This window comes from Callospermophilus lateralis, chromosome 4 (genome assembly GCF_048772815.1).
Source record: "Callospermophilus lateralis isolate mCalLat2 chromosome 4, mCalLat2.hap1, whole genome shotgun sequence".
Taxonomy (NCBI): domain Eukaryota; kingdom Metazoa; phylum Chordata; class Mammalia; order Rodentia; family Sciuridae; genus Callospermophilus; species Callospermophilus lateralis.
This window is the reverse complement of record NC_135308.1, coordinates 147001920-147016577: the sequence shown is the minus strand read 5'-3', so window position 1 is coordinate 147016577 and position 14658 is coordinate 147001920. Positions and strand designations below refer to the sequence as shown.

General features: G+C 32.6%; 1 protein-coding gene across 6 annotated transcripts in view; it reads left to right on the top strand.

The window, feature by feature from the left end:
• The window catches only part of Anks1b (ankyrin repeat and sterile alpha motif domain containing 1B), a 1098518-nt gene that overhangs the window by 198592 nt on the left and 885268 nt on the right, over nucleotides 1-14658 (top strand). For all 6 annotated transcript variants that reach the window (XM_076854981.2, XM_076854978.2, XM_076854982.2 and 3 more), the window contains exons 5-8: nucleotides 5391-5466; nucleotides 7039-7140; nucleotides 9974-10087; nucleotides 13056-13222. In XM_076854981.2, coding sequence (XP_076711096.2) covers nucleotides 5391-5466; nucleotides 7039-7140; nucleotides 9974-10087; nucleotides 13056-13222 — 459 coding nt within the window. The remainder of the gene's footprint in view (nucleotides 1-5390; nucleotides 5467-7038; nucleotides 7141-9973; nucleotides 10088-13055; nucleotides 13223-14658) is intronic.

Sequence of the window (14658 nt, the reverse complement as noted above, 5' to 3'; positions counted from 1 at the left end):
TCAGTGTTTATAGTGTCTCAATTCACAATAGCCAAGCTATAGAACCAACTTAGGCGCCCTTCAACATATGAATGGATAAAGAAAATGTGGTATATATACACAATGGAATATTACTGAGCTATAAAGAAGAATGAAATTGTGGCTTTTGCTGCTAAGTGGATGGAAGTAGAGAATATCATGAAAAGTCAATTCCCCAAAAGCAAAGGTCTAATGTTCTCTTTGATATGTGGATACTAGCCCATAAGAAGGGAAGGAAGGGTGCATACGTATAGAAGTTAATTGGATTAGACAAAGAGAATGAAGGGAAGGGAGGGAGGATGGGAATACAAAAGACTGTAGAATGAATCGGCCATAACTTTCCTGTAAGCATATGTGAATACACAACCGGTGTAACTTCATATCATGTTCAACCAGAAGAATGGGATCAAAATTATAATGGGTTGCACCCCATGTATGTATAATATGTCAAAATACAGTAGTGTCATATGCATCTAAAAACAAATTTTTAAAAAGTCCTTTCCTCTGTATACAAACGGAGAGAGAATTTGCTGATTTCTCCTCCGCCTCGTATAAGGACACCAGTCCTAATAATTAGAACACAAACCTTTTGACCTAATTTAATCCTGTTTTATTTCTGTAAAGGCCCTGTGTTCAAACCTAATCACACTGGGGGGGTGGCTAGGGGTTTAATATGTGACTTTTGGGGGAGACACAGTTGTTCAGTCCATAATAGATTCTCTTCAGTCTGTCTGCAACATAGCAGTGAGAAGTGATTCCATTAAATTATGTCTGTTATTCCACTTTTCTGCTCAAAAAACTCCACTGTTTTTTCCATTTCACTTAGAGCAAAACCTAGAGTCTTTACTGTGGCTGACACAGTCTTAATGTGACTCGGTACCACTGTCTCTATGTATATAAAGCTACCCTCTCCTTCTGTTTGCCTTTTTTTTTTTTTTAACCTTAGCTTTAGCCACAGTGGCTACCTTAACTGTGTTGGAACACTCTATGTATGTACTCATATCTCAGGCCTTTGCCTTATTAACCAACCCACAGGATTTCTATTTTTTTTTTTCAGGTGTTGCTCAGATATTACCTTAAAAGGAAGGACTTCCCTGGCCTATCTCATCATCCCAGCAACTCCCTTTCTTTCACTTTCAACTAAAATGGGTTTCCCTATAAAGACTCCTTATCCTTTCCGTCTTCTCAGGCCAGGCTATCAAGCACTATTCTATGTTTCCTGCCCTCATGGGATTGATTGACTAGTAAGGATGATGGAAAATACACACATACAAACAAAAACTTCAAATAACATTAAGTACTATGAAGGAAACAGCTTATTTTCAATTTGTTTGTAATTGAGATCTAAGGACCAGGGGAGGCCTCTCTCTGAATATACCACTTGAATGATACTAACTAGCCTCAGTTAAACCCCCCTAAGGGGCTGGGTCCAGTGAATTGAGAGACAAAACCACAGAAAAGATGGGTATATTAGAAAGAGAATGTAGACAGAGAAAAGCTGAGTAAAGAATATGTAGGGAGTTAATGGGAAAAGAGAGCTGTAAAAAAAGTAGTTAGAAGAGGAATGCCAAGACAGTAATTTCATATCATCAGTTCATCTATTGACCATGTATTTTTTGAGAGCCTGCAATGTGCCAGGCATTAATTAATATGTGTCAGAGGTTATAGAAGTATTAAAATTAGACAAAAATTGTGCCACAAGAGGGAAGATGACTCTATAAAACATGGTATAAAGAAAATTGAGACGTGGAATAGGAGCTTGAAGTCATAGCAAGTCTCTTTTGTTTTTTGGATAGTGGAGAGGTATATATGCTTATGGAGAATGGAAAGATGCAATGAAGAGACCAAAATTGAAGACGAAAAAGAAATGGTGAAGATACCTGATGAGCAAACTTTGAGAAGAAACAGAGAATAAAAGCACAAGTGGAGGATTAGTTTTAATGGGGAGAAAACATGCTTCTTTTGAGAGAGAAGTGAAGGAAGAGAATACAGGCAAAGACAGAAGCTTGGGAGAAATGTTATATTTGAATTTGAAGACATGTTACATTTCTCTTGTGCCATTTTCCCTAGTCTAAACATTCTTATTACCATCAGCTGTTCTTCACGTGTTCTTCTAGGTCCTTTTCATTTCTTACACTCTTCTCTGGACACATTCTTGAATGTTAATAGTCCTGTAAAAGTTTAATTTCCACAGTTAAATGTAGTGCTCTAGATGTCGTCTAGCTAATGCAGGACATCCCCTAAATAAAAACTGCTGCCTTCCAACTCATTGAGGCATCATATTTGTTTATAAAGACTAGGATGTTATTATCTTCTGGGTTCTTTTTCCCCAAGAGATGGTACAATGGCTAATTGGTACCAGCCAAGGTACCAGGGATTTTTACTCCTAAGTTAAATACCAGTCTAGTTGTCTTCCTTTATCTACATGAAGATTTTCTTTATTAATTGCTTATTAATTATTAAAATAGTATTTGGTCTTGGTTGTCATAGTTTTTATGTTATTTGTGTTATTTTCTCTACTGATCATTACTACAATTACACTTTATATATTGTCATCATTATTCTCTATATTTTCTCCTTTAATCAAGAATGGTTCTTTCATTTTTTGGGGGATATGAATTCTTATTTCTTTATTGGGCCATGCTCTTTTGCATTTTTCAAGGAGGGTTATGGGTGGAATGTTAAAATTGGAAGGGGAACTGGTATAGCCAAGCTCTGACATCTTCACATCCGTTTTTGTCTGCTCTTTTGGTATTCTGGTGTATGGATAACCTAACAACAAATTTTAAACACTTGAAAATTCTGAATAAAATATAACAAACGTCTTTTTAAATGTGGAATTGTGCTTCCTTAATAGTCACAGTAAATTTTATGGAATTAATCTGTTTTGAAAAATCCATAAGTTTGACATATTTAAACTATTTGGAGTAAATAGCAATTAGAAAAAAAAAAAAAACCTAACAGTAGGGCTGGGGATATAGCCAGTTGGTAGAATGCTTGCTCACATGCACAAGGCTCTGGGTTCAATTCCCAGAACCCATCCCCCCTAAAAATAAACCACCCTCAAAAATATAGTAAATAGTTCATAGGATTTATGAATTTTCAGAAATATTAAGTGATTTTTCTAAAGATTAGCAACTAAAAGTCAAGTTTCTACTGGAACTGAGATCTTCTATATCTACCTCTTCCAGAAAGAGAAATTTAAATTTATGGTGGAGAGTCAATGTATAGAATAGTACATTTCACTTTTTCCATTTCATACTGGGCTGTATCTAAGTATCTGGGGAACCAAATTATTGTGAAAAATAGACATTATTATTATAATAGTTTGTTTAGACTTTGTCTTAAGTTAATTATTCCCTTTACTCATCATTACTTTTTGTATTTCTAATCTTTTTCCTTACTTAAATCACATAGAAATTCTTTCAGTAAAGTTCCATATCCACAACTCATTTTTAATGTGCCTAAAATGCTATTTTACCTTCATTCTTGGAAGATAATTTGGCTGGAAGTAGAATATTAGATTGACAGTGATTTTCTCTTGTCACAGGAAGATATTATAATTTCTTTTGGCTTTATTGAGAAGTCAGCTGTAGGTCTGATTTTCGTTTTAGACAATTATTTTTTTTCTCTTGGGTTGTTTTTAACATGTTGTCTTTATCTTAGGTGTTTTATAGTTTTACTGAGATGTGTTTTGCAGTTTCACTGTAATATGTCTGAGCTGTATTAATTTATCTTTAATACTATTAATATAGAAAGTTCTTAGCCATTGACTATTAATTATTTTTATCATTTCCTGTTTAGACAAATGTTGGATCTTCTTATTCTATCTTTTCACATTTCTTTCCCTTTTTATTTTATATTGCACTACAGACTTAAAATATATCATCTATTTCAGCCCCTTTTTTGAGCTATATCTTGTCTATTATTAAACTAATCTGTTATAAATGTTATATTTTCAATTTATAGAATTACTATTTGGTTAATTTTCACATCTGGTCAAATTTGGTTGTTATGTTGTTCTTTAGTCATATTTTGTATCTTCTAGTTCTTTTACCATATTGTTTATATATATTTTATATTCTGTTGCTGACCCTTTTAGTATGTAAAGTTTTTGTGCGTTTTGTTCTTTAGTATTTTTATTTTTTGTTTGTTTCTTAATTCTTACTGATGATGGCTTGTTCATTTTTAATTTAGTGATTTCTAATTTTTAATTTTTTTTCTTAGAGTTTTATCTGTTGGAGACTTGAGAATAAAGTTTATATTTTTAGAGAGGATTTATATCTTCTGCTAAGCATTTATATCTTCCATTGAAACTACAAATCTTAGACCATGTTATTCTACATTTTGGTTTACAATCTGGGGATCCATTGGAATTGTGTGTTTTTGCCCCACATTCACTATGTGAGTATTGAAATGTGTTTTGGAATTCTTGCAGGTAGCAGGCATTTATTTCTTTCCCTCTCTTTCACTTAGAACTAAGACCTAGGTAGATACTCCTATATCTTCCCTCTGTAAAACTTTAAAATTTTATTTTTACCAAGGATTTTGTAGCCTTCTAACTTGCTTCAACTTCAAACTTTGTCTCTTGTACTCGTACTCCCATCTTGAGTGACTGGTTAAAAAATAGGCTGGGTTTACACGAGTTGGCAGATTCTTTTTTCCAGTGCCAACTCCCTAGATTCATGCTAGTGGTTTGGGTGATGGCCAGATCAAGAGGGTTATGAGTTAGATCCTGCCAGTTGAAGGGACCAGCATTTGTGACCTTTGGGGAAGAAAATAGAAAATGACACTAATATACTTAAGTTCAGTATGCTAGGAGGAGAGAGTATGCGGTTTGAGAGAGGGTTTTAGTGTACAGGAGAGGCTGGTGAGGAAAGCTTGGAGATCATCATCCAGATTTTGTAAGTCACTTTAATTGTTTAGATTTCATATGTCATAAATATTTACTTATGCATCTGTCTCTTGGAATGTGGATATAAGAGGGCCAGGATGATTGTTCCATACTTAAGAACATCCTTCAGCTGTTCTTGGTATGTAACTGGTGTTTAATAAATCCATGGTGATTGAGTGAACTCAGTGGATACTCACAAAAGCCTTGTACGATAAGCATTACTTACCTTTATTTTATACTTGCATACAATAGAGGTTTAGAGAAGGTGAGTTTCTTTTTAACATAACAAGGTCAGACGTGATGAGGTAATTTCCAAACTCAAGTGTTTGGATTTTGTTTCTAGTAATTCTTCTTTATTTCATAGTACCTTTCAGTCAGGGAGTGCTGAGATTATAGAAAATATGCATGAATACATAAAAATGACAGAATAATAAAATGTCTAAGCATTCTAAATGCATCTGTGGTTTCTTTTTTTCAGACAGAAAAGGGGAGTGCCCTTCATGAAGCAGCTTTGTTTGGAAAGGTGGATGTTGTGCGAATTCTGTTAGAAACAGGTAGCTATCATGGTTCATAGAGCCTGTCCTCCCAAATACTCGATTTCAGGAATAGACAAAGGAAAGTGACATTTTTATTCATGATTCTTCTTCTTTTCTTCAAATTGCAGAGATGTAGAATTGATCCTCTGGTGTTTAGATAAAATTGATATAAATGTGTACTTTTTTATTCAATAGATGCATCCATTTAAAAGTTCTTGGAAATTATTATTTTATAGATTTAAGTTGCATTTAATTGTACTAGAGAAATTAACACAGAGATCTCTGTTTTCTGTAAGAAGAAGGTATTGGTCCCTGAGAAATTATAATAATTTGCTTGGTTTGTTGAACATCATATTTCTCTTAGTGTTTTTTTTTTTTTTGTGAACTATGGGAAACAGAGATTTGAGTTCCTTTTCCTTATTTTCCTTCATCAACTGAGTAGCAATTGTTTGTTGGTTCTGTGACTTAATTTAAAGGGAACCTTTTAGAGGCAGTGCTTTGAAGGAATATCACAGTAGGCTTTTTAATCTTCATATGTATATTCTGATTGTGATGAAATAAAATTTGAATTGAGGTCAGATATTTTTAAGAATTGAAAAAGTACAAATTCATATTTAATCATCAATGTGAGTCATTCATGTTATAGACTCTCACATGTTTATTTTCCTCTGTAAAAAAATAAAATGAAAAACATTGACTAACTATTGTACTGTGATGTGCTTTTGTACAAAGTTAACATTTCATGCATAGTTAAGTTTGATTCTGCAGTGTAGTGATATAATAAATAATTTGAGACACTCAGTTAAATAAGTGCTGGTCATACATCTGAACACACATTTAAGCAAATACTTAATAATCTTATGATGAACTAACATCTGGGACCAGATCCTACATTGAATTTGTTTGCAGTTTGGTGTTTGAAAAGCTCATAAATTTTGGGGGGGTACTGCAAACTATTTGCTACATTAAAATGTTTTTTATTATAATAAATATTTTCAGAACTAAAATATTTAATTACTGTATTTTGGTCATACAGTTCAAGAAGTTTGTTCAGTTAAATGGTAAGTGTGACTGACATTGAACATAATCCAGCATAAACAAGTATCAGGGAGTATTTGGCTTTGTAATTTGAGAAAAAGTATTTGGACAATTGTTCAAAATAATTATATTTTTAAAATTCTGTGAATAAGAGTCTCCTTATATTCACATAATATATGTTTATTATTTATTAAATATTTTCACCATATGATACAATATAAATCACATGACCAATTATACTTTAGGAATTGTCATTATAAATCAATAATATTTTTCAGTTTGATAGTGTACTATTTGGTTAACTAGCTATCACCCCAAAGAAATTATAGGGCCTTGAAAAGCGGTTTTAAGCATTGGGTTAGTGACCTTTGAGAGTTAAGTCATTATCAAGAATGTTCTTAATATTTGGTAGCTTAATCTTTGTGTGTGTTTAATTTGTTTAAAATCATCTACAGTGCTTGGTCTATATATGTTTGAAATTATAGCAGTTCTATGTCAATAGTGAGGATCCTTTAGTGATGTACATCTGGTGGGTTTTCCTTTTTCTTTCAGGAATTGATGCCAACATAAAGGATAGCCTAGGAAGAACTGTCTTAGATATTCTGAAAGAACATCCATCTCAGAAATCTCTCCAGATTGCAACACTCTTACAAGGTAAAAGTACTGCTTAAATTCAAGATTAAAATAATACTATCATGGTTTCAGGCTTTTTAAAAAAAGTTTTTTAGTTGTTCATGGACCTTTATTTTACTTACTTATTTATATGTGGTGCTGAGAATCTAATCCAGTGCCTTGCACATGCCAGACAAGCACTCTATCACTGAGCCACAATCTCAGCCCAGTTTCAGGCTTTTTGAGTTAGTGTTTACCTTTGAATAAACTAACTTATTGTCTGCTTTTTTTTCCTAATAAATTTTGAAAGTAATAATACTTTTTAAATGTTTTGTTTCTGTTTTCCAAGTACTTAGTATTAAAAAATTGAAGTATTTATTTACTATTTATTATTAAAATCCTTTTAAAACATCTAATAAATATTTAGTGATGAAATTGAATTTAATAGGCTATATAAAGTGATGATTAAGTATTATCTTATGTATGAATGTTTTTTAGAGATTTTCTATCATATTGTCTGATTTCTATGACTCTGTGAAGCAGATAAATCAGATATTATTCTGCTTTTTTGCACATAAAGCAAGCAGAAGCCTTGAGAGATTGTTTTGCTTAAACTCATATTTGCTATGCTAAATGGCAGAGCTAGTACATAAATGATAGATTAACAACAACAAAAATTGTATTTAACTGAAAGAACATGAATTCTTTTCTTCCTAATCCAGTAGTACAAGATAATTCAGTTTTGCTAATCTTTGTTTTTGATAAAGGTCATTTAGAACATTCGCAGTTAGTTCTAGTTTTTGGTTTCTCAAAGATTCGACTACTATTTAGGTACTAGTTTTTATTGCAGAATTGTATAGTATACTTCTCTATTTGATCTAAAACTTTTATGAGAAATTTAGATTTAAATGTGGTCTCATTTGCTGGATGATTAGGCTTGGCATGTAACATGTCACATTAAAAATCCAGATGTTCTTTTTGCTCTTTTTAATAGGCTTCTACTTGTTCAGCAGTGTATAACAGAGGAATGAAGAGGAGTAGGTTTCACTGGAAGTCTATTAGGAAACTTAGCAACCTTTATCCTTGCAGCAAGATAAATGATTTAAAACCAACTAGGACAGGGGACATGTAAAAACAGGAGTCAACAAAGGTGAAAGAGGGGTATAAAGAATAAATGATCATTATAGCCTGTTTCTATTTCCAAAACCTTTCATGGAAGTTGAAGTCCCTACAATTTTCTTGTCAATAAAGAAGTTAATTGCAAGTCAAATACATACAGAGATGAATCAGAGAATCCAAGTATGACTTTTCATATAAATTCAAGCTAAAATCAAGTTGAATGAAAACTAAAAAATAAAAGTGGTACACATAATTTTTATCCCTTTTCTCCTGTAGGCACTGTGTTGCGTCTAGCTGAACTTAAGAACAGAAAAAAACTGAAGCTTGTATATAACAAAACATCAAAATTAAGCCTTGTGCCCTTTGTCAGAAGTAAAATACATGTCTCCCACTAAAAAGAGGTTATGACATAATTTTACACATTTTTTTTACATACTGCACTGGCTCATGAGTATGTTATTATATATAGGAGTAACTTATCTCTGCTCCCTTAAATGGTGAAGGGTCATTAGATATGTGAGTTTTTAATAGGGATATGAGACACCCTTAAAATTTTTCAAATTGTTGGAAAATTTCAGAATGTAAACATATTATATTTTTTACATTCCTTGATTTCACATCACCGCTGTATTTTAAATCTAATGAAAGAATTTGATATCAAAATAAAGCCAATTTTTAGTAAAATTTATAAAGTTACTACCTTACAAAATTGTCATTCAGTTTACATAATTGCCACATTGTTCAGAAATTTTGAAGACAGAATTCCAGAGGTTGCTTTCTTTTCCAGAGAATTTGTCCAGTAGAATTGTCCTTTGATTCTAAGTATATCAAATATTGTGTGCATAGTAAGCAGTATTTATGTTTTAACTGCTATTATTATTATTATTATGTCTATCAAAAAAGGAAAAATGATGGAGCTGGGGTAGTAGCTCCATGGTAGAGTGCTTGCTTAGTATGTGTGAGGCATAGAGTTTGATTCTTAGCACCGCATATAAAAAACAAAGGTCCATTGACAACCGAAAATACTAAAAAAAAAGTGAAAATGAGCGTGGGACATAACTCCAAGAATAATAGGAATGAATTTACTTTGTGGAAGTAAAATTAAATATGCAAATTATGCCTGCCTTGAAAGATTATAACACTATTATGAAATAAACTTACCCAATTTCATTCACATTACCTTATAGGTGATTGAATTCATCTGACTTGAACATCTCTGTTCAATAGAGGTGAACAGAAACGTTTGAATAGTCAGGTCTATTCAAAGTATCTTTCAGAGAGCTTTAAACCTTCAGATTGAAAAATTTTAAGGAAACTAGGATTCTATTACATCCTAGTTTAAATTAAATCCATCTAGATTTACTTATATTTACTTATTTTTCTATTTATTTATTTATTTGTTGTGGTACTGGAGATTGACCCAGGGCCTCATGCTTTCTAGATAAGCATTCTGCCATTGGGGATATATATATCCCCAGCCTTAGATATATTTTAAGAAAATAATGGGATAAGTTTAGTTTTCAAAATAAAGGTTCATGAGTTTTTCCCAAAGTATCTTTTGTATTTAAAGGTCTCAAATTAATGACACATCACGAAGTTCTTATGGTTTTTTTGAAGTTCTTTGAAAACTTAAGATATACTTAAGATATGAGGAAATAAATGGAAAATGGATCATCAGAAGTAAAAAAAAAGTTTACTTTTTGATTTTTAACATAAATGAATTCAAGTATGTAATCTCAAAAACATATATACACAGAATATTTAGAAGGCATGGGAAGAGCAACAGCCCTTGAAGAGCATGTACAGGAAGATACAACACAAGAAACCCAAATTTCATCTCCTGTTGAATCTCCTTCCCAAAAGACCAAAAGTGAGTATCTAATTACAAAGCCTTGAAACTATATTACACTTGTATGTCCAAATTTGTCACGTATGCATAAGAAGGCTATTAGTTGTGAAAACCTCATACGAGTCATATCCTATTCTCTATATTTTATACATTTATTCAGTCAAAATTTATACAGTCTCTACTACTCGCTGGGGACCATTTGCAGCCCTGACATACAGCAGTGGGCAAAGCAGATTGCAGCCCCTGCTGTAATGAAGTTTATATGAAGTAATATTTTATAGCTTTTTAAAATAGATCTGTTTTTTCTAGATTTATTGAGGCTTACTTAACAAATTATGTTTATGTTTACAGCATACAATATAATGTTGTATATGTAATACATTGTGAATTAATTGTCACAATAAAGCTAATTAACAAATTTATCTCTTCACATAGTTAATTATTTTAAAGTGGTGAGAACACTTAAGATCTAACTTAGGAAATCCCAGGTATATAATATAATATTAGTAACTATAGTCACCATGCAATACATTAAATCTCCAGAATTTTTTCATTCCCCTGTTATCTAAATTTTTAACCCTTTGATAAGTCTCTCTCCATTATCTCCACCCTCCATCCCTTGACAACCACCTTTCTACTCTCTGCATTTATGAGTTAGACATTTTTAGATTCTACATATAATTGAGATCATACAGTATTTGTCTTTCTGTGTCTGCCTTACTTCACTCAGCAAAATGTCCTCCAGTTTTATCCATATTGTCCTAAACGATAGGATGTCCTTCTTTTAAGAGTAAAGGACACTGGATTACAATATGGACAGTATTATGTGCAAACGCGTGCATGTGCACGTGCACGCGCACACACACACACACACACACACACACACAGAATATATTTTTTATCAGTTCATTTAACAATAAACACTTAGGTTTTTTCCATATCTTGGCTATTCTAAATAATACTGCAGTGAACATGGGGGCACACATATCTCTTTTAAAGTTATTATTATATTTGCTTTGAATAAATACCTACAAGTGGGATTACTGGTAGTTCTATTTTAAAATTTTTGATGAACTGTCGGGGTTTTTAGCCCTCCTCCTCCTGACCAGCAGAAGAAGCGGGAAAAGCAGACCCCAAACAAGATAAGCCAAGAAAGGTAAAGGTCCAATGGCCGCCCACACCCAGCCCTCCCTCCTTCCCTCCCGGGAGGACAATCAGAAGTGCCAGGGAGAACAGTCAAAGCAGGATCTCATTTAATAAGGAAGTACACATAGCTTATATACTGCACAGGAGCCAATCAGAATAAAGGTCAGAGCGGTGGAGCAAGTTCATGTGTACACCTATTCCATAGTCTGTAAGGGAGGGCACGAGCTATCCACGAGGACAAAAGAGTCCTGGACCTATCCTGGAGATGGTCCGCCTCCTCCATCACCGCCCACAGCACCGCCTCCTGGCTGATTGCCAGGAGCCCTCCCAGCCACATGTGCGGCCTCAAGACAAGGAAGCAGGCAGCTGTGCCCTACAATGAACCATATAATTTTTGATTATAGCAATACCATTTTGCATTTCCACTGTTTTCTCCACAGTCTTACCAACATTCATTTTATCTTTTTTGATAAGAAAGATGTGAGGTAATATCTCATTGTGGTTTTGATTCACATTTCCCTGATGATTAATTATGTTGAATACCTTCTCTTATACCTGTTGACACATTTGCATGTCTTTTTTTGAGAAATGATTGTTCAGGACCTTAGCTCATTTTTTATTCAAGTTTTTGATATTTTCCTATTGAGACGTTTGAGTTCCTTATAAATTTTGGATATTAATCCCGATCAGATCTGTGATTTGCACATATTTTCTTCTGTTTCTTAGGTTGCCCTTTTACTTCACTGATTGTTTCCTTTGCTGTACAGATACTTTTTAGTTTGATTCAGTCCTACTTGTCTATTTTTGATTTTGTTATCTATACTTTTGCTATTGTATAAAAAATAGAAATCATAGTTCAGATTAATGTCAAGAAGCTTTTACTCTGTGTTTTCTCCTGACAGTTTTGTGGTTTCAATTTCCACATTTAAGTTAATTTATTTTAGTTGATTTTTGTATATGGTGTAAGATAAGGGTACAATTTTATGTGAGATACACACACACACACACACACACACACATATATATTCCATTTTTTACACAACATTTATTAAAGAGACCATTTTTTATGTATTTTCAGTTCTTGGTACACTTGTTGAAGAGCTATAGTAATAAAAATAGCATAGTACTGGTATAAAAACAGACACAGACCAATGAAACAATTTAAAAACCCAGAAATAAACCCATACATATATGGTTAACTGATCTTAAATATGTTTTTATTTCAGAATAAAAAATAATAAGATCTATAGTATAAATGCTTGAAATGTTTTTCAGAATAATTAGAGGAATAATTACTTTTCTCAGACTGCTAAGAAAAGTTAATATTTGCATGTAACCTATGAAATATTCATGTTTGGCAGGTTATATGTATTAGTTATTTGTTCCTTCTGTGTTTTTTCTTTATATCATTTTTAAGTTATGATTATCTACTTTTCTAATTTTTTTTGTTTAAAGTTCTATTTATGTTTATTGAAGTTAGGAAGTAGGCTCTCAGTACAATTTCAAATTTGTTAATAAATCATCAGATGATTCTGTCAGTGAGGTAAAGTGGCAGTAAAAGATTACTGAAAAATTAATTCCTATAATAAATAAAGCTATAGGAATTATAATTCCAGGTGTTTTATGTATTACAACTATGTAAACTTTTTCTTGTTTCTATTTGAGAAAGAATAAATACAGGCAAAATTGGAATCTCTTGTTTGTTAATATTCTTGTGTTATAGTTTAATACCTTCTACTTATTCTCATTTGTCATATTTTGAGTTTTCAGATTTTTATTATTTAATGTTAAGTTTCAGCCGTAATCTTTGTTGAAATCTGATAAAATTACTATCTTTTTATAGGTGAAACTGTGACTGGAGAACTATCAAAACTCTTGGATGAAATAAAGCTCTGTCAAGAAAAGGATTATTCTTTTGAAGATTTGTGCCATACAATATCAGATCACTACTTAGATAACTTGAGCAAGATTTCAGAGGAAGAACTTGGGAAAAATGGAAGCCAGAGTGTAGTAAGTAAGAGGGGAAATGAAGACAAAGTGTTTGTCTTTGGTAGTTCAGTATGTACAAGTAAATGGCATGGGATTTGGTCATTGTTAGATTATCAGATTCTACCACTATTGAATGCCAGTCTCTCTTTGTCTTTCTCTAATTTTCATTGGGGTTCTATGCTCATTGAATGTGCAGTGGAAGAAATGCTTTGATGTATAACTTATAGTTTGTGATGGTCTCTCTATTGTCAGACTCTCATAATACTTGGAGTCATAATTTCTTTAGCTATGTTCATTTAGTTTTATTAAGCATAATTTTATTGGTTCCCAAAGAAAATTCCCTTTGTCAATATTCCCCATTTTCTCTATTAAAAAAGTCTAATCCCTCTTCAAAAAGATTGAGAGAGCCAAGCTATGTGTCTAGCTCCTCAGTCACTTCTTATTCCATAGTAGGAGAAAGATGTGGCAACTTGAATCTGTATATTTAAAAAATCTGCAAATCCCAAGGGGATTCTACCTTATTAGCTCAGAATCTAAAGTATGAGTTAGAGATTCTTGTTTATTATGGATTTTTTAAATACTCATTTTTTAGTTGTATTTGGACACAATACCTTTGTTTTATTTATTTATTTTTATATGGTGCTGAGGATCGAACCCAGGGCCTTGCACATGCAAGGTGAGCGCCTGCCCTACTGCTGAGCCACAATCCCAGCCCTCATTATGGATTTAAATTTTTTTTTTAGTTGTAGATGAACACAATGCCTTTATTTAATTTATTCATTTTTATGTGGTGCTAAGAATCAAACCCAGTGCCTCACATGTGCTAGCCAAGTGCTCTACCACTGAACTACATCCCCAGCCTTCATGATGGATTTTTATATACCTGCAATAACAAGCAAAACTGTAGAGAATCAATCAACTTAAAGTTAAGATTTATAAATCTACTTTTGTCCTATAGAGGAAGGATTGATAGTATCTACTGGTAGTAAAGAAAATACATTATTATGATATAAACCATTTACTTACTTTTAGAACTTTAGAGAAACTTTATACTTTACACAAAAGCCAATAATAGACTGTGTTAAGTATGTCGTATTATTTATGAAAACTAAAAGAGTATGAAGCGTAATGACTATCCATATATATATATATATATATATATATAAATTTTTTTAGTTGTTCATAGACCTTTATTTAAATGGGGTGCTGAGAATCGAACCCAGTGCCTCACACATGCCAGGCAAGTGCTTTATCGCTGAGCCACAGCCCCAACCCCTATCCATATCTATTTTGAGAACATTTATTTCATGTAGTTACTTAAATAAGTTATGACACTTTTTCCCTGAATACATTTGCTAATCTAGTTCCATGGCTAAACTTACCTCCTATGCCTGCCTTTTTTTGTTGTTTCCTTTTTTTTTCTGCACTGTATTTTGTAAGGCATCATATTATTAACC